At 36.2% G+C, this 20774-nt stretch overlaps 2 protein-coding genes and 1 pseudogene across 3 annotated transcripts; 2 read left to right on the top strand and 1 right to left on the bottom strand.

The window, feature by feature from the left end:
- Positions 1–3320: 3320 nt before the first annotated feature.
- Positions 3321–3426, bottom strand: LOC126594662 (small nucleolar RNA R71; annotated as a pseudogene).
- Positions 3427–8015: 4589 nt separating this feature from the next.
- LOC126592918 (ubiquitin-conjugating enzyme E2 22-like) lies at positions 8016–11957 on the top strand. Of its 2 annotated transcripts, none has more exons than XM_050258724.1 (7): positions 8016–8182; positions 9823–9966; positions 10449–10593; positions 10695–10772; positions 10971–11083; positions 11196–11299; positions 11480–11957. In XM_050258724.1, exons 2-7 carry the CDS (start codon positions 9964–9966, stop codon positions 11829–11831), a joined length of 795 nt encoding a protein of 264 aa, XP_050114681.1. In that variant the 5' UTR covers positions 8016–8182; positions 9823–9963; the 3' UTR covers positions 11832–11957. The 2 variants fall into 2 exon arrangements, with proteins under 2 accessions (XP_050114681.1, XP_050114680.1); XM_050258723.1 differs by having other exon boundaries at positions 8032–8182; positions 9810–9966.
- Positions 11958–12966: 1009 nt separating this feature from the next.
- Positions 12967–15254, top strand: LOC126592919 (dihydrofolate reductase-like). The gene is made up of 6 exons (XM_050258725.1): positions 12967–13164; positions 13837–13929; positions 14107–14205; positions 14317–14358; positions 14522–14753; positions 14869–15254. The coding sequence occupies exons 1-6, from the start codon at positions 13048–13050 to the stop codon at positions 15072–15074; spliced, it is 789 nt and encodes a 262-aa protein (XP_050114682.1). The 5' UTR covers positions 12967–13047; the 3' UTR covers positions 15075–15254.
- Positions 15255–20774: the final 5520 nt, after the last annotated feature.

The raw sequence follows: 20774 nt of genomic DNA, 5'->3' as shown, positions 1-20774 counted from the left end.
CCGACTAGTTCTACTGCTGCTGCTATCTGGTTTTGGTTATGCTGCTACGCCTCTCGCTGGAAAAGAAGCCCAGGAGCGAGTAGCCGCCCCTCTGGTCAGTCGAAAAGCAAACGCCCCTGGTTGCTCTGCTGCTGTGCAACCTCCGCTGCGTGCATTGCCTTTTGAAAACTTTAGGTATTATCAGCGAATATTAAAGATTCAGTCGAAATATGGGCCTTTCCGGTGCGAGCCGAAGCCGCGACTGTTGCAGAAGTGGCGGTTCAAATGAGTTGCGAGGAAGAAGAAGGTGGCTTCCTATTTAACTTAAAATGCACAGTTTTGATTTGTTGTGGCTACCAATGGAACTACAGCTGGAAGCCACTTTTGATTTTTTTTTCTTAATTTTTTAATTTTTGTCAATATTATCAAAAGATTTCAGAGTATTATTTTTTTATTAATTAATCTATGGTTCGAGTTTTATAAAAATTAGAAAGTATCACACATATGTTAGAAATGTATAACCTATTCTAGTAATACCTTTCATCTCATACTATCATATTCATTAAAATAGTAAAGCGAAATTTATAATATTCTTGTATTTTATATGTTAAATAATAAACAGGAGAAAATAAATTTGAATCTCTAATACAAGTATAGTCCTTTCAAGGTGTAAGACACTTGTTTATATGGTATATAATGAATCTACTTAAAATCATTTAAAACTCCGTCTAGACGCTAGGCCCCAATTTGCCTTCCGATTAGTGTTTAACGTTTGTTAGAACCTTGATTATTAACTACATTAATATTATCTACTATCTACAATGATTTGGTTGTCTACATTTTTCTATTTTAAATTCCGCCCCTCCCCTCAACTATTCATAGCTTCGCCACTGCCAATGACGAGAGGAATAAGAAGGGGTATGACCATCCCAAATACCTCGTCATGCAAAGAAGAAGGAGAAGAGAGGGAAAATTTTGCATACTCGGAAACTTTTCTCACTAAGAATTCTCCATGCAATCCTGAATAATTCAAAAGTAAAGGTTTGTGAAACTTTCTACAAGGGTTATCTTTTATCCATATAAAAGCCTTGTGAGGAACAAAAAAGAGTTACTCTCCCACCGGGACTTGGAATCCTACCTTGTCTTGAAAGAAAAGTCCTAATAAAAAAAAAAAAAAATACGTCTCATTTTATTTCCTACTTAAACACAAGCAATGTAAGGGCATTGTGGAGAATAAATTAACCACATAGTAAGAGAATGAAACGTGGATGTTAGGTTGAGATTTTACATATATTTCATACCTCTTTTGTCTATTATTTAGTCATGGTTTTATAGTAGTTTGTTGAGTTTAATGCGTTTTGTGCAAATTTTATAAAAAATATGATTTGGGAGCAAAACATGGATTTGACAATTAAAATACCAAGAAACCTGAAAAGTTGAGGTGGGCTGCTGGGCATACTATATTTGTGCTAAGATTCAAAATTGGGCTAGTGCACTACTTAATAATTTGGGCCATTGAAGTCACCCTAATTAATGGGATCGCCTGATTCAGTTATTCTCCATGAGAAATTGTTATTGTGTTTTATTGTTATCAAATAACTTATCAGTATTTGTGTGAAGAACTAAATTATGACTGACATGTTGAGTTTAGTAAGTAGCTTCTCATAATAGTTACCATGAATTGCATAGTCAAGCAGACATACTGGTTATGATTTGTGCAATTCTTATAATTATCCATTGAGCGTTAAGGATTTCGATTATCTAAATCTATGGCTAGCCATATCTTGGATTGATAAATAGTATATTCTGACAAGAAATATTGGCAAATTAAGGGATAATTGCTGGTAACATGAGCATAATTTGATGTTAATATAAATAACGAGGTTAGATGAGAAGAACCTAATGTCTTAGTGTTAGCAATATTAGTTGTTTAGTCCCTTGCATATCAAGTTCAGCCATAATAATTCTTGTGTTGTTTATTTTTAATTTACATTAAGCGCAATAGTAAATTTAGGTTAATCTGATCTATGTTGGAACAACACTTTACTTATCATTATGTTACTTGAATGATAGTGTACACTTGTAATTATGTGAGAACCCGTATTTAAATATATATATATATATATATATTAGTTTATTATTATTTTATTTTTTTTGAACAAATAATATTATCTACACTAAAGGGATGGAGTGAACTTAGCCTCATAATAGACGAATTTGAACCTAAGACCTCTTACTTTCAAGTGAAGAGGAATACCATTAGATCGTAGTACTAAATGGATATTCCCACTTCAAGTGCATCTCTGTATCGACTAAATCACTCTAAGAATCTAGTTGGTGAAACCGGTGAACCACGCAAACTGGTTAGATGCGTGGGGCAGAGGGCTCACAGTACCCCCTTTTCTTTATCCAGCCCTTTCTTCACTTGGATAGTGAATCACCTGCTAAAAAAAAGAAGGCCTGCAACAATGGGCTTCTTTTATATGATATATATAAATATATATGTGTGTGTGTGTGTCTGTGTAGATGTTATTAATCTAGATTTTCACATGTTGGTCAAAACGTGATGGCCAAAAGAAAGAATGATATTTTTGTAATATTTGAACAGATGTATGAGTTATCTGACTACTTTCAAAAGATTTATGATAAGAGGAATTTTTTTTCACCCCTATCTCATTTTTCTTACTTTTTATTTCATTTTCATCTCGCGCACTAGATTCGGGATTCTCCACTCACTCTAGGTTTGCAGCGTGAAAAATTATGACAACAAGTATTTGACACCATTGCCTTAGGTCCAGTTTAATTTAATTTACTTTTGTGATTTTTTATTTTATTCTTTTATTTCCTTTTTTTAATTTTGTTAATTTTTTTTTCGGTGCATTTGAACTGTTTTTCATTGTTTCTTGAAGTGTATGCTTGGTACGCATTTGTCGGGTTGCGTTCTACTTGAGTTTGAACTTGAAATTGAGAAAAAAAAACTTTGTGAAATACGTAAGGAACAAAGAGAAGGTTTTTTTTTTTTTTTTTTTCCGAAAAGAAACAAAGAGAAGTTAGTGAGAAAGAAAATTGGCAAGAGGTGAAGATGACATTTGAACAAAATGAGACGATGGGAGACCTTGATATTCAGACTATTCCTACGTCACCTTCAAGCATTGTTCTCCTTGCTGTTGCCCGAAATTTGGAGTTGAAGAATATTCATTTTAATATGATGCCCTCCTTTATGTACATTGTGAAAGACAAAACAAAGCCATGGTTGAATTCCTTGAGGCCTGGAACCCAGACGCATTAGAACATATTTAGAATAAATTTTTTGAGAAATTCTTTTTAACCAGAAGACTAATACACGTAGAGATAATACCATGTTGTTTACTCAACAGACTGATGACACTTTTTTTAGGCGTGTGAGATATTCAATAATTTGTTAATTCATTGTCCACACTATAGTTTACCTACTCTAGTTCTCATGTGGATACTTTATAAGGCATTAACTGTTTCAAGCAAATTGCAGTGTATAACTATGTGGGGGGATCAATTAAGAACAAGACACCAGCTGAATGTCAAACACTTTTTGGTACTCTATAAGTTGAAACGTAACATTTTAAAGTAAGAGGAAAGCGTGCCGGAAATTTTGAGATTAATATATAATTCTAATGCTTTTACTTCAAAGGCACAAGTTGAGGTGATTGCTAGCAAAATTGGACACTTTGCTTGTAATGAAGGGGAGAGCACCAATTCAAGAGATTTGTTCTATATGTGTCGTTCCTGGGCATACCACAATTGCTTGTCTGTATGGAGTTGATTTTCCATAATTTATTCAAGAGCAAGCAAACATGGTGAATGCTTATAGACATCCAGGTAATGATCCATACACCAATATTTATCAAGGATGGAGGAATCACCTTAGTCTCTCATAGAACAACAATTAGGGGAGGAGCAAAAACCACCCCTGGGTTTGTAACCTCAATAGAAGAAGAATAATTTGGAAGATATCATTGCTCAGCTTGCCAGTATTGTAAACACTTTTTCCATCAATACAAATTATTGAGCAAAACTGAGACAACTCTTAAAAAGCAAGCTGCCTTGATAAAAAATTTAGAGGTTCAAATAGGCTAGCTAGCTTATGCAGTGGCTGTTGGAGAAAAACGTTCTTTTCTAAGCCAAACTGAAGTTAATCTGGGAAATCAAAAGCAAGTAATGGCAATCACTCACTCTTCGGAAAGGAAAACAAGTGAATACTGTAACAGATTTGGACCCCAATATTGAGGAGGAAGAGGTCGAAAAAGCTGCACAAGAGCAGCATGATGTTTTATAGCCGTTAGCCACCAGATGAACCATTGCAAAAGCTTCTCCAAAATATTCCACTGCAGCCATGCCACACCCCAAGCTGCCTGCCCCTATTGTGAAGTTGTATGTGCCTCCTATTCAATTTTCGCAAAACGGCTCAACAAGAATAAAGATGACAAAAAATATTCCAAGTGCTTAGCAATTCTTAAGAAATTGGTGATTAATATTTCTTTTGTCGATGCTCCGGAGCAAATGCCTAATTATGTGAAGTTCATGAAGGACATCATCTCGAAGAAAAGAAAACTCCGTGATCATGAGAAGATTTTGTTGACTTAAGAATGTAGTGCAGTAGTTCAAAGAGAGCTTCAACTCAAACAAAAAGATAGAGGGAGTTTCAAAATTACAAGACACTATTACAACTAATTTATTTGAAAAAGCATTGTGTGATTTGGGTTCTAGTATTAATCTATGGGCAGAGATGTGCTGGCCATCACCAAAATGATGATGAACCATCATCAAAATGATGATGAAACCATAGGTAATAAATTAATGATATGAACGAATTTGAATTAAAAGGCTCAATTTCATTTAACACTAAAATTATCTCGCAAATCCTACAGCATCCTTCCAAAGTGGGGACACATTGTTCAAGCATATCAGTAGTACATAATCTAAAGTCTGATCATGCATTATTACAACTAGATAGATAAGACAAGTAAATCACCCTACAAAGTAAGAAGACTACACTACTGCCAAGCCCACTCGCCCTTAAACGCTGCCTTAGTCTTACTAGATCCTAAAGGACAAAAAACAAAGTGTGAGTAAATCATAATCATTTATCTAGTCAAACGATTTCAAAAGTACTAACCCCGTTTTGCAAAATTCAATAGAGATTGAAAACTATAGACTAATATCTACTACAATATATAGTTCAGAAAAATAGCACATCAATCACAATTCAAAATTCATACATGTAAAACAGTAATAAATACTAGCATCTACTAGTGCGAGTACAAGCATGTGGGTGTACACATGCGTCTACCTGTGTATTGATAGAATCTAGTGGCTAAATAATCTACGTTGGTACCTCTTCGAGAATGGACTTACGTCTTTCTTCGCTTGAGACAATGGGAGCTTGCTGCGAATTCTCCTTGGTTGAAGAAGTGAGATCAACGGTCTCTGACGCTATATGTTGGCCACCTCTGGAGCCGCTCGCTAACCTGATTTTCTTTTTAGATGCCTTGGCTAGAATCACTTTCGGAGTCACCTCTTTTGATTCCTTCAGCTTCTTCTTGTTCTCTGTCCCAGACGTGCCTTTGGTACGTTTCGGCTTAATGTATTTTTTCTCTCTACAATTAGAAGCATTTTTTTTCACTATTTTTTCCTACCTGACTAGGTTTTAATGAGACACCTATCATGGACTGATCATACCCTTGTGAGTGTTTGTTGCGTCTTGAAGACATTTAGTTTTGACTTAATGTAACTTCACATTTTTTTCCTTAGACTATGGGTTTTTTCCCACCTTGGGTTTTACCATAGCGAATTTTGTAAGTTTTACTACCTATCCATTCTTCCGTTTGTTTTGAGACTCTTTTTTGCTCCTTATGCCAACGAGATAAGATGACTTCATCAACTGCTTCTACATTTTCCATGAAGATATGATGCGCGGTCTACTTGAGTATTTACACTATGAAGGGGGAGTGTTGTGAATATAATTCTAGCGTATCTATGGTTAGGTAAATCATTAGTAGATTGTATTTAGGATACTAGAGGATCATTTCTCTTTAGGATTGTATTACTTGCAAGGCAAGGAATCATCCTTGGTTTACTATAAAGACATAAGGACTGAAAAATAACACACAAAATTCCTCAAACCTATTCCCTAGTTTTCTCTTTCTGTCTATGCTGCACCCTCTATTTCTCTTTAGATAAAATAGATAATAATAATTTGTATATACATGATTATACGAAAAGGTGGCGGGACATAGCCTCTCAACCGCGTCAATTGACTTTACTTTTGTGTTGTTTTGTTTAAGTGGTGACTACTTAGGATTGTATAAGTGAGAAAAAGTAGTAGTACCATATGGTTTTAATAGCATTTTCAATGAAAATATGTAAATTTGAGATTTCAAAGCTACACTTGTGTCCTATTTTCATTTTGGTGAGATGTAAACGTGTGTTCTACTACGATGGGATAAAAAAAAAGTTAATTTAAAATTTCATTTTTCTCTATTTGACTGGTGGGGTCCATCTCTAAAAGATGTAAAAAAAATGTAAATTTACATTTTCCGGCCAAGATAATATTCATATCCTGTCCACTGGAGCTTTTCGGCCACTACAAAATGAAATGCCAATTCCAAGGCATTTTCATCTCCCATTGATTATTTGTGCGATATCTTTGCATTAATTTTAACAATCTGAAATCTACATTCATAGAAGAATTTAAAAGTATTAACGAACTTAATTGTGATGAAGAAAATAGATAAACACATTGCTTCTTGAAAACACTAATGAAGGGAATATGTTTGATCGTTTCATAAGTAACTGTTATTCACCTGGCTTAGCTCGTCTTGATGCAGCTCTAGTTTATGTTGATTAGACTATGTCCATTATTAAATAGTCCTATGGTTTTTTATTTGGGCGATTTTTTTTTTCAAAAACGAGCTATGATAAAACACCTAAAATATTAGACAGTTTGGATCATTAACTCGAGGTAGAGTTGGAATCAAACCGATTTCTACATAATTCTAACCCGACTAGTTAAACTAATAAAAGTCGAATTTGGATTAAGGCCTCGCTTGGTATTGCATTTTTTTTTTTTACCTATAATTGCTTCACTTTAAAATTAAGTAATAAAAAAGATGTTTGTTAAAAATAAAATATCATGCTTATTTTTAAATCAATGTCCTCCAGACAATAGCTTTTAAAATGAACATGTAGGTTGCTTTTAAAAGCCTTAAAAGCCGAGTTGGATCTTTAATGGATGATTTTAATTCATGTAATATGCTCATTAATTTTTAAAAAGGAAATTATTTATACATCTACATACATTTTCTCTTTTGAACAACAGCCACTAACCTTACATCAATAATGCAATTACCACTAACATCGTTGCCACCACTACAGCCACCACCACCTCCGCCGCCGCCACTACCACCACAACCACAACTGCCATTACCACCACCATCGTTGTCGTCACCATCGCCAACCACCACCGTCATAAGGCTACAACTACAACCACAACCATAATCATCACCACTGCCACCACAACCACCATTGTCGTTGCTAGAAGATTGTAACATCTCCACGCCAACCACCACACGTCACTATTTGCACGACTACCATACCCTTACCATTGTTGTTGCCACCACCGTCGTCGCACCCTACCTCCATCGCCATCGTCATCGCCATCTCCCTCACTGTCACCGCCACCACTTATAACTCCAACCATCATTCTTACACCACTGCCGCCATCACCACCACTATTGTTTCCACCATCACCGTCAATAAAGCTGCAATCGCCACTACTGCCGCTGCCAGTGCTACCATAGACAATCCAACGTCTACAAAAACCCTCATGATTCATGCAGAGCGTCACCTGGTTTTTATTTAATTTTTTTTTTTAAACCTACTTTTTGATTCCGTCCTTTTTAAACGTTGAGTGGATTTATTTTAAATTTTACTGATATTTAAGAGTTTAATTTGAAACTTTTAAAAGTAAGTCAGTAAAATTTGAATTATCTGTCTAAATAATAATATAATACATAGTTTCTCCTTCCTCAAAATCACCCCTTTCAATCATTCCAAGTACAATCTCGCTCTCTCTCTCTCTCTCTTTAAGTCTCTCTCTAAGCCCTCTATCGTCGCCTTGAAGGACAACAATTGACTGAGCTTATAGGCGAATTCTCATCTGGGTCGGGTAAATTTCTTTCTTTGGTTTCGGTTTTTGCCTTCAATCTGTCTTCCTGGACGGCCATTTTGGTCAATTTGATGCTTCTTGGCTGTCTGGTGTTCTTTTTCTGAGTTCGATTATCGACTTGTGTGGTTCTGATTTTGTTTCTTGAGTAAACAATTACCAATCTGTAATTTGTATCCTGCAAAATGGGGAAAATTGGTATTTTTGGGCATCAGGGTTTTGGTACCTGACCTTTCTTGTTTGATCTAATTTGGGTTTTCTCGTTTGAGGTGCTTTTCTTGCTTTCTGGGCAACTGGGTTGTTGTTTTTATGGATGTTTTCTTGAAAGCTAAAGCTCTCTCCCTCCCTCCCTCTCCTTATATGAAAGATAAGCCATTTGGGTTTTGTTGACTTTATCATATTTGTGTGGATATTGATGTGAAGTTAGTGTGAGCTGGTTTTGGTAATAACTTTAGGTGTTAGTGGATTCAGGATGTAGTTGTTCATCGCTTGTCTTTTAGAGGTTTCAAAAGTTGGAATATGCTGGCTTTTGCACTTCTCTTTACTTTTTATATTCTTCCTTCGTTGAAAGCGCATTGTGTGTCTTAAGTTTTAGCTTAAAGTAATTATGCCTGTAATTGGAATTTGGATTGTAATGACTCTAATGATATTTGTTTTTGTGAGGATCATTTCTTTCAAACATATCTTGTATTCAAAACTTTATTGATTTATATTTTTGTAAATATAACAATTGGAGAAAAACAGGCCGAATCTCTTTTGCAGCTTTCCAAACTATTGATCCCCTATCTCACGCTCAAACCAACCTTTTAGAGAGCCAAATTGTAGGAGAAACCTTTACTTTTGATGCTCAAATCAACTCAACTAAGCCGTTATCTGGAAACTAAGCAATCTGCCCTAGTCTCGCAAAAGAAGGTGAGAAAATGAGAATGTAGAGACTGTAGGTTACAAGACGAAAGGATGAGAGGAGAGATTTAATTGTTGCATGACTTAATTGAAGTCAAACTTGATTTGTGAATATCAGTGATGTGTGATAACTGTTTAGGTAGTATCAGTGGTAATTCTAAGGGGACAGATACAAGATTGGATTGATAGTCATGAGGATTTGGGAATGTATGTTTCGCAATGGTTTTGGGAGGTAATGTTTAGTTCAGTATAATCATATTACTTTGTACCTTTCTTTTTTCTGTTTCAAATATCTCTATCAGGGAATCAGAGAAATTGTAACTAGTTTAAATCCATTCCCTCTACTTCTTCCATATTATTGGTATTCCATAGCTAACAGAATGAATTCACAAGGTCTGATAAGATTGATTTTAATGAAAAACTATATCGTTTGATTGATTGGCTCTTGGTATCAAGACTCTTGCACGGGCCAAACAGTTTATGCAAAATGTGTTCATGTCTGTCCTGTATGCAATCTCAGATATTCTTAAGATCTACCTACCTACTTGCCTGCTGTCTGCATTACAGTTTTTATGTTATTGTTGGCAATCAAATGCTAATAATACTCTGTTTAACGTTTGAGCAGCAAGGGTTTGTGTCTCATGCTTGTTCATTCTGTCTTCTATTTGTCATTATGAGACATCACTGATCTTACTTATACTTTCCTAATTTTTCATTTAAATGTTAGTTTGTTATTGCAGGCATATCGGCTTACGGCTTGCGTTATTCTAGCACTCTAATCAGTGCAGTTGGGAATTTTGTGGCGCAAAAAAAAGCTGAATTGCTGATTCTCTTTTTGGTAGCCAAAGTTTTCTTGAGGACTTCATTCCTTTTTTTTTCTTATGGTAATGTTGTGTCTGTGTACATAAAAATTAATTCTTTTGCTTTTCACCATTGCCAAACTATAATAAAATAGAACATGATAGTTATATGGACTAGTATGTCGCCATGCACTGGCACTGGACTAAATCAAAGGCAGATAGATATTTAATTGCATGCTTATTCATCCAAAACTAATTTGAGATTTTTTCGTTTTACTTTGAGACTACATGGTGGTTTAACAATTTACAGCAATACGTATGTGCATGAAACTCCATTCCTGGTGTAAATAATTAATCCTTGTTTTATTGAAACATAAACATGGGAATATAGCGGTTCAGAGTTTATGTGCACACATTGTTTGTTTGGTTTATTTGGAGTCTATCTTTCTTCTTTGAAACAAATGGTCTGTCATGCTTCTTCTTATTTGCAGTTTTCAACTGATGATTTCTTCGTCTTTTTCCTTTCAAACTCTTCTTACAATTCTTTTGGTCATGTAACATTTCAGGCTACGAATGAAAATCTCCCACCAAATGTAATTAAGCAACTTGCGAAGGAATTGAAGAGTCTTGATGAATCCCCTCCTGAAGGCATTCAAGTTGGGCTTAACGATGATGATTTTTCAATCATATATGCTGATATTGAAGGGCCAGGCACGTTTATTTTGTTGCCGTAAATTGTAATTTAGTCTTTCACTCCTGCATCGTTTGAATAATTTTGAGATATTTACTGAGCTACGGTCTTGGCCTTGCAGCTGGCACTCCTTATGAGAATGGTGTTTTCCACATGAAGTTGTTATTGTCTAGGGACTTTCCGCACTCTCCTCCTAAAGGTTTGTTTGACTATGATCATAAATGATGTAATTGATAACACTATCATTTAACTGGACATGTCATATTTCTGTTCCCTCGTTCTGTTTGGAATGTGTGACCATACAACTGAAGATGTTTTTGTTGATGAAAGGCCTATATATAGTATAACTCTTTTAGTCCCTATTTGGATTATAATTTCTGGAAAATAATTGTTGTAGGCTACTTCCTGACGAAGATTTTCCATCCAAACATTGCGACTAACGGTGAGATTTGTGTCAACACCTTGAAAAAGGATTGGAATCCAAGTCTTGGATTACGACATGTTCTGATTGTAAGTTCCCTTGATGGTTCAGTTATATTCTTTCATTTCTGCTTATTCATCTGAGATTTTTGTGTTCTCTTACAAACTCAAGTTGTGTTGGCTCCGTGCTTTGTGATAACAGGTAGTTAGATGTCTATTGATTGAACCATTTCCAGAATCAGCTTTGAATGAACAGGCAGGCAAGATGCTCCTTGAAAATTATGAGGAGTATGCAAGACATGCAAGGTGAGCTATAGTAATAATGTCATCTGCTTCGGGTTCAGATAAATGGAGCAGGGGAAGGAACTTATTCATGCCGGCTTTTATCTCAATTGTTATAGAAACCGAAAGATGCATATACCAACTATAGATAATATTATTACACATGACTGTGCAACTTAAGTAGACATCATTTCTTGCATGTAGGCTTTATACTGGAATCCATGCTAAGCCAAAACACAAGTTTAAAACAGGAGCTATTTCAGAGTCGACAACTGCACTGAACGTTGATCAAACTAACACTTTGACACTTAATGCTGATCAAAAGAACACAGCACCCGGTGCTGCTTTGCTGGTGATCTCTGCATCCCCATCACTACTGGCACCTAGCACAGTCACCACTAGAGGAAATGGTCAGGATCAGGCACCCGTTGTAGCTCCAATGGAGACGGGAGTAGGTGGGTCTGCTACTACGGTGAGGAAGGAAGGTGGATTGACAAAAGCGCAGGTAGAAAAGAAGAAAATAGATGCGAGAAAGAAGAGTTTGAAGAGATTATGAAGTTTGAAGAGATTGGAACTTGTGTTATGCAGTTTGTGACTTATTTGTCCTCGATTGATGGAAGAGCCAAAGAGCCGAAATGCATGTAAAATACATGAATTTGGGAAGAGTGATGGATTAAATTTACCCGCTTGCCGCCCCTTTCGTTTTCGTTAGTCTCTTCTCTTGATATGCTTGCGGTATTTTCTGACAAGGTTACGGTGCTCTGATTTAAATTGCTGAAACTTGGCTATGCTTATGTCTGCAAGTACTTTCACTCTCAGTCAATAGAATTGAGGGCACCCCTAGCCGAAATGTTCAGTTCATTTATCAACTAAAATCACCATCCAAATTTATCGTAATTGCCGTTAAATAGATTAGATTACACCACGAAACACCCTTGTCCCCTTTAAAGGATAATTGAACTTGTACTAAGAGAAAGCAACTAGATATTTTCATGATTTTTCAATTAATATATGTGCATAGTTTTCGGTTGATTGCTATTTTTTCTAATCCAACATTATTGGTTTTGGACTTGTGAGACCACTTTCAATGGAAATGTCTAATTATTATAATTAAATTACAATTGATGGTTGATGTGACAATCTTTAGTCTTATGTCAAATATTGTTTTTTTTATTGAAGTTTTAAATGGGTTGTATTTATTAAAAAAAAATTGTTGAAACAAATTTTTGTTGGTTAAGGTGTTAGTGGAATAAGGGATGTTAAACTAATTAAAAATAAATATGACATTGACGTCAAATTTGACTCCTATACAGAAAGACTTCAAATTTAGTCAGCAAATATGTACAGTCAAATTTGACTCCTAAACACTAGGATTGAAAGAATTTTGATGTCAAATATGCAGAATCATATCGCTACCTAAGATTTGATATCTGTTTTAAAAATGATAGTTACACAATTTATCGATTAGCTTGTAACATTCATATGAGAATATCAAAAGACGTGTAACATTCATACTAAAGAGTAGAGGGTCGTTGTGGCTTCAAAGTATGTAGTAGGGGAGTGCACGTGGAACACCAACCAACCACAAGAACGAGAGAGAGAGAGGGAGAGTAGTTGGGTCTTAAGTAGGTAGATGGAAACACGTTCCTCTCTTTCTCTCTCTGTTTCTACTCTATATTATGCATTCATTCATTTGCATTCATTCATTTGGCTCTTAAGTGTGCATTGGATTGAAGTGAACAGTGTGGTGGTGAGACGAAAGAGAGAGTTCAATGGGAAGCCAGAAGAAGATGAAGATACTTTGCCTCCATGGATTTAGAACCAGCGGCAGCTTTCTCAAAAACCAAATTACCACCAAATGGCCTTCTATCGCCTCTCAATTTGACATGGTATGTATCTATGCACCTGCGTACGGTTTTTTTTTCACATTGAAAAGAGAAATATTACAGCAGTTAGTTGGTCCTGTTGCCAACACGAAGGGATGGTTTGGGAGTGAGGTGCTTAAAAAAAAAGCACCCATGAAAAAAAGCCGTGAAGGGTTTAGGTGTTTGGTAAACTGAAAAAAAAAGGCTTATTTTGGAAGCTGCTGTGAGAATAAACTGAAATAAAAGGAAAAAGCTGAAACTGTTATTTGCAGGTTTGGAAAACTGGTTTTTTTTCGAAGCACACAGTGCTCTTTTAATGAAAAGACTCACTTTCAGACTGCTTTTTTTTTTTTTCCAAAAGCACTTTTACAAAAAAGTTTACCAAACACTCTGCTGATTTATTTCACAGCCGCTTATTCTCACAGTAAAGCGGATTATTCTCACAGCAACTTTTTTTCAAAGCACAACAATACCAAACCAGCCCGGAGTCTAAATTTGAAAAAAAATTGCGGATTATTCTCACAGCAACTTTTTTTCAAAGCACAACAATACCAAACCAGCCCGGAGTCTAAATTTGAAAAAAAATTGTTTTTTTTTTTTTTCTGGGCACGGTTGGATCGTAGAAAATTGAAACATATTTAAGAGATCATGAAATATTAAAAATATAAAATCATGGTGGTTATTTTATGGTTACAGGATTTTCCCGATGGTATATTTCCTGCTGCTGGAAAATCTGACATTGAAGGCATCTACCCACCACCTTATTACGAGTGGTTTCAATTTGACAAGGTAAATATTACACACTTTTACTGATAGAGTGCATTTTTGCTAACCACCTCAAACCTCGAGCTTGAGGCTTGAGGATGATAGTGATGAGTGTCACCACCGCACCGCATCAACCATCATTACTGCTTCCCAAGGATATCCACAGAAAATGAATTGAATTGTTGTGGTGTTGTTCATCAGGACTTCACAGAGTACACAAACTTGGAAGAATGCATCACTTATGTATGCGACTACATAACAACTAAGGGCCCTTTTGATGGTCTGCTTGGGTTTTCTCAGGTACACCCACACGCACGCACGCACACACACACACACACACACATATATATATATATATATATATGTTTGCTTCCACAGGGCTCAATCCACATTCTCAAAATCTCTATGCAGGGTGCGACGCTATCAGGACTCCTGTTGGGCTACCAAGCTCAGGTATATGTATCGTTTAGCCGTTCAACAGTATGCATTTTCATTTCAACTTTATCTAACGAAACATGGTTAAGAAAGTTAAGGGCACCCTTAACATAGAAAGATTGTACATGTAGACATACAAATATATCATATTGAAGTTGAAGTACAAATTTGGGGGATGCAGGGTAAGGTTTTGAAGGATCATCCACCTTTCAAGTTTTGTATATCAATATCAGGAGCAATGTTCAGAGATCCCAGCATATGTGACATTGCCTACAAAGACCCTATCAAGGCCAAATCTGTTCACTTCATAGGAGCTAAAGACTGGTTAAGACGACCTTCGGAGGATTTTGCCACTGCATTTGATAACCCACTCATCATAAGGCACCCATACGGCCATACTGTCCCAAGGCTAGGTTCGTCTCAACTAGTTTTCGGTGCATATATATGCACAACGCACTTTCACATGCACATGTATCTACAGATTCTATACCAACATGGCCTTAACTATTTTTTGGTGTTTGTAAACAGATGATGCAGCAACTGAGCAACTATGTGGTTGGACTAAAACAATCAGTGAATGCAATAATACTGAGAATGGAGATGCCAAAGAAAAACATAACAGAACAGATTCAGTGATTACAGAAAGTAAGATCCAAAACAAGAAAACAAGCACTGCAGTTGACATAAAAACAACTGAGAGACAAGTCGAGGCTGTGGAGGCAACCTACGCATGAAGATCTCAAAAGTCACAATAAAGACCTAGTCACTCGAATGCACAATGTACGTTGACCACAGTTGAGGTGTGTGGAGCCAAATAATATGTACTCTGTACTGTATGTGTTCCCTTCTTAGGGTCATGCAGTTTTATCTTTATCCAATGGAAATCTATAATAATATAATTTGGTTTGAATGTATATGAATTCGTTTCTCTAGCAAAACAATCCTGCATTTCATCTGGCTGGTCCTAACACCATAATAGACGATGTTACGTTGGTACCTCCACTGGAGACGCTCTTATGAGGCTGACTTTATCAAGTTGGGGTCTCAACGTGGACGGATCAAGGGTGGAGATTTGATCTACCCTTGTAAGTGCATTGATCCATCAGTGCTTGCAGTGCCTAGTCTCTTTTGCTCGTTCATGAATCATGAAGCTTATTACTTATTAGGTTATTTAGTATTATTATATTCCTTTTCTATTAGAACTTGGATGGGAGTCGATGGTTACAGGTATACTGGAAGGAAAACTAAACTTGTTTGGCCACGAGAACAAGTCAGAGAAAAGAAAGAGGAAACAGGAAAGAGACAATCTAACGGTTAAACAGATACTGGAACTCGATTACCAGAGCTGTTTTACTTGTAACTAAACATGTATGACATACTATTAACATACAAGTAGCAATTTGGCCTTACGGAAACAACATGAGCAATTCGGTAAAGAGTTTTACTAATTCTACTAGATTACTGAAGCTGCTTGACTTGCAACTAAACAAATACAACTACAATAACATACACAAGTAGCATAAGCATTTGGTTCAAGTAAGCCTTACAGAAACAGCATCAGCAATTTCCATCATCCACGAGCAAGGGAAAATGATCACAGCTATCAGCAAACTCTTCACCATGTGCAGCCTTACAATGCAGGTACAACGCCATATTTGTCGCAGCATTGTGGAGGATAAGTAACATTAGGAAAACAGTAGTCACTCCTAATAGCACTGCAAGTCCCCAATTCTTCCACCTAGTAGCCTCATTAATCCCCATTTCCAAAACCCAGCTACACACCCGTAAAACCCCAGACAGACATCCAAAAACCAGCATCAAAGATACCGCGGTCGTCCCCGCTCCCTTGACCGGCCTCGCGCTTCGAATCAAGGAATTGAAACCCCCAGTGGATTCCAGCACAACCACCACAGGAGCCAGAGTCCAGAGCACTTGAAGATAAAGCAAAACCATCAACAAAGCAGCCACAACCACCGCCACAAAACCGGTAAAGAATGGTGACAAGTAGTCCACCGGAAACCCCAGCAGGTCAGCCCTCCAACCGCCATGAACAAGAACAGTGCAAAAGTTTTCAAAACCAATAGAACAACGAACAGGGAAGCTAAAAGGGTACCCAACAGAGGGTACAAGGAAGAGATACCAGATCGGACGGCGGATAGGAAGTTCAGCGGGCGGCAATGGAATCCATGGAAGGCGCTGTGGGTGATTGATCCGACGGCGCAGAGAGAGGAGAGAAGGACGAAGAGGGCAAAGTTGAGAAAGGAAAAAAGGGTTTTGGCGGTGATTGTGGGGGTTGGTTTTGTTGAGCTTCGGAGGTGGAAATTTGGAAGTTGGGGAATCGGTCGAGAAGGGATGGGAAGAGAATGGAGGAAAGGAAGAAAGAGAGGGGGAGGAGGAAGACGACGGAGAGGTCTAAGAAGTGGCAGTGGGCGGCGGGGGAATTGATTAGGCGGAATGATTTCAGCAGGATCGCTGCTGCAGATTGGGTTTCCATGGCGGATTGGAATTGAATGGGGCGGCGGAGTAGAGAAACAAATTTGAGGGTTTCAGAATTCAGATTGATTAGATTTCAGGTGAGGTGAATTTTGGGTAAATTACATAGTAGCCCCTCATGTTTGAGGTCTATTACAATCTCATACAACAACTTTAAAACATTTCACTTTCATACATCCAGTACCATTTTATTTCAAAATAACACATCCGTTGGATTTTCCATCCATTAGTCTGTTAATATTGATGTGGCTACCATATTTTTGTGTTGATGTGGCTGCTACGTGGAAAAAAAATCATTTATTAATTTAAAAAAAAAAACCTAAATCTTCTAAATATTAAAATTAAAAAAAAAAAAAAAACTAGAAAATCCCGAAACTCAGATCCCTTCCTTTCCCCACCCCCACCCTTCTGCAACTCCCAAAATCCTCTCTTCTCCCCGCAACCCCCGAACCCATATCCCTCATCTTCATCTTCTTCCCTACAACCCAGAAATGATAACCCCCTCCCCCCCCACCCCACCCTTCTGCAACTCCCAAAATCCTCTCTTCTCCCCGCAACCCCCAAACCCATATCCCCCATCTACATCTTCTCACCCCACCCGCGTCCCCTACCCCAAAACCAGAAACCCAGAACACCCCCCCCACCCCCACTCGCGACCCTCCCTCCATCCGCACCCACCCTCTTTCGTTCTCTACACACCCCCCACTCTCCTCTACACACCCCCCATTCCACGAACCTAGTGATGGCGAGACGGGATCTGGGTTTTTTTTCTTTTTTTTTCTGGGTTGCAACAAGTAGGGGGTTGGGGGAAGAAGATGAAGATGGGGGAGAAGAGTCGAATAGAGGCGAAGATGGGGGATATGGGTTTGGGGGTTGCGGGGAGAAGAGAGGAGGATGAGGGAAGGTTTCAGTTTTTTTTATTTTAATATTTAGAAGATTTAGGTTTAAATTTTTTTTTTTGCCACGTGGCAGCCACATCAGCACAAATGTGGCAGCCACGTTAGCATTTAACAGACTAATGGATAAAAAAAATCTAATGGAGGTGTTATTTTGAAATAAAATGGTACTGGATGTATGAAAGTGAAATGTTTTAAAGTTGTTGTATGGGGTTGTAATAGATCTCAAACTTGAGGGGCTACTATGTAATTTACCTGTGAATTTTAGGGGAAATTAAGGAGAGAAATTGGGGAAGGAAAGGGGAGAGTACGAGTCTATGTGTCGTGTTTTCTGTAGAAGCCACAAACAACGTAGGTCGACACTCGACTCAAGTGAGCTAACTGTTGCCATATGCTTGTTTACTATTTCATATTTGACGAGAATCGTATTTAACATTTTTAATTTACAAATAAAGAAAAATACCACTGTATAGTAGTAGTAAGTCACATTTTGTTTTCAAATTAATGTTATTAATTCATTCAAATCATATCCAATACCAAAACTCATCCAACACTTTATAAATACTCATTCATTTGTTCACTAACACATAAAAAATTCAATTTCTCATATTTCACTACCAATTTTTTTTTACATCAAAATGTTTGTAAAAATAAAACAAGATAAATTATACAAAGACTAAATCCAAAATTGTTAGCTAATTTTTTTTAAGAAATACAAAAGTTTGAAAAATTATAAAGTTGGGGTGGGATTTATACGTCTCTTACTGTTGGAGGAAAAATTTGACTAACCTCGTAGGTATGGATGTTTTTTTACAAAAGAAATACATATGTTTTTTTTTTTTTTAACTTTTTAGTTAAAAAAGACTTGAAAGTTACTTTAAGAGTCTTAAAAAAATTTCTACTCCAATCATACTCTCTAGTTCAAAGAGTCATAATGATTAAGGACAAAATAAAAATAAATTTTTTATTTGAAATATTATTAAAATAGTAGTAATTAATGCTATGAGCTCCTTTCATACTAGTGTATTCAATTGAGAATTTGAGAGATTTTAATGGATTTTTATGGAGTTTAATTGATATAAAATTTTGATTCAACTCCCTCAAAATCTCATGGAGAGAGGTCAGATTTGTGGATGCTTAAAATACACTACGAAATCTCTCAAATTCCCTCTAATTCCTCAACTTTCTCAAATTCTTTAAAATCAAATTTTAATTGAATACACCTGGAATGTTGTAAACTTTTTTAAAATCCTATTTGAATACACCCAAATTTCTAAGGATTTTAATAAATTATCTTAAAATTATAATTGGATACACCTTGAATTTCAGATAATTACCTAAAATCCTAATTGAATATTCCTATATTCATTAAAAGAATTAAAATCCTTCAAAATCCCAATTAAATACATCCCCTTTAGTTCTTAAATTTAAGAGCTCCTAGTAGAATATGTTGAAATAAATCCCACATCGGAGAATTAAGAAAATAAAATACATTTCATAAGTGTATGGTTCCACCTTAATAACACCAGGACTTTTTTGTGATAAAACTATAACACCTAATAATAGGTGGTTAAGTTGGGACAATATCATTGTGATTAGGAGTGGGTTAGTGTCCAGTCTCTCTGAATATCTGACAGAATTCCTATCTTTGAAGGTGGATAGGGAGTTTGATTGGAGATGGATATGTTCAAATCTCTCTAAATTTTAGCTAGGAGCTCATTAGGGAGGTCATGGCCACTTCCTAATCAATCCATTAATCGTCTAAAAATTGAATAGTTTATAAGTAGATGCTTGAGCGGGCACCTGTGCGAGCTAAGTGGGCGAGGCGGCCTAGGCAAGAGCCTAGCGAGATGGAAGAGCATGTTAGAAAGTTACTTAAAAATTTAGGCTTGTTTGGTACTCTACTTGAATCCAACTTTTTAAACTCAAAAATAATTTTCAAGTTTTAGGCCTTAAAAACTTGTTTAGTATGACTATTTTCAAAAACTGAATTCAAGACTAACTAAAAAATATAGTTCATTCTCTAAAAACATAAAAAGTGAGTTTTTAGAGTTTTTAAACTTAACTTACTCATTTCTTTCCTCTCCCTTCTCCCCTCTCATTCCAATTCTATCTCTCTTTTCTTCTTTCTCTCCTCTTTTTTTTACCTTTTTCGTCTCTCCTTCAATTCGCTCTCTTCATTCTCTCGGTTCTTTCTCTCACTCTTTCCTCTCTATCTCGTTCGATCTCCTCTCTTCTTTCTCTTTCCTTCAATCATCTCTTACTTTCTTTCCTCCTCTCTCCTGCGACCCCTTCTTTTTAGATCTCTTTATTTAGTTTAAGTCGTAGGATTTAAAAATTTTAAATTGCAAACCAATCAAGTTTTTGAGTCTTAAAGAAAATTATTTTCAAGAAATGTTCTTAAGAAATGTTTTGAGAAATAATAAAAAATTTCAAATAGGATACCAAACAAGCTTTTAGTTTTTCTTAGGCTTTCTTTCTCTTTCTTGACATATTTTTCTCAATTTTCTTAATTAATACTTTTTATTATTATTATTATTATTATTATTATTATTATTATTATTATTATTATTATTTTATATATAGCAAAAGAAAAATTACCATGAAAACCCCTAGGACATTCAACTAGGCCTGGCAAACGAGTCATGTTTGCCGTGTTCGTGTCGTTTTTGTGTAACATTTGTTATCTTAACAGGTCGTATCATGTCACACCCATTATCTAAACGGATTTTTAATAGGTTGGGTCAATTTACCCAATAGGTAAAATGACCCAACCCGTCGTGACCCGTTAAGAAAAATATATCTTTTTTTTTTCTTTCTAAATTTGCACATACTGCATTGCCACATAAATATTACTTCAAAACATAAAAACATATTTGTCATTAAGTACTACATACTCCAAAATAAGAGCCTAATAGAAAAGCATCAATACACTACTACAAAACATCAAATGTGTAAGGATATGCAAAATGAAGGAGTTTTTCTTTTTTAAGATTGGGAAGTCTTTCTCAAAAGTTAAAACCTTGTCAATGAAACTCAAAGCTT

Source organism: Malus sylvestris, chromosome 12 (genome assembly GCF_916048215.2).
Source record: "Malus sylvestris chromosome 12, drMalSylv7.2, whole genome shotgun sequence".
Lineage (NCBI taxonomy): Eukaryota > Viridiplantae > Streptophyta > Magnoliopsida > Rosales > Rosaceae > Malus > Malus sylvestris.
The sequence above is the reverse complement of the archived record's forward strand: the minus strand, read 5'-3'. Positions and strand labels throughout refer to the sequence as shown.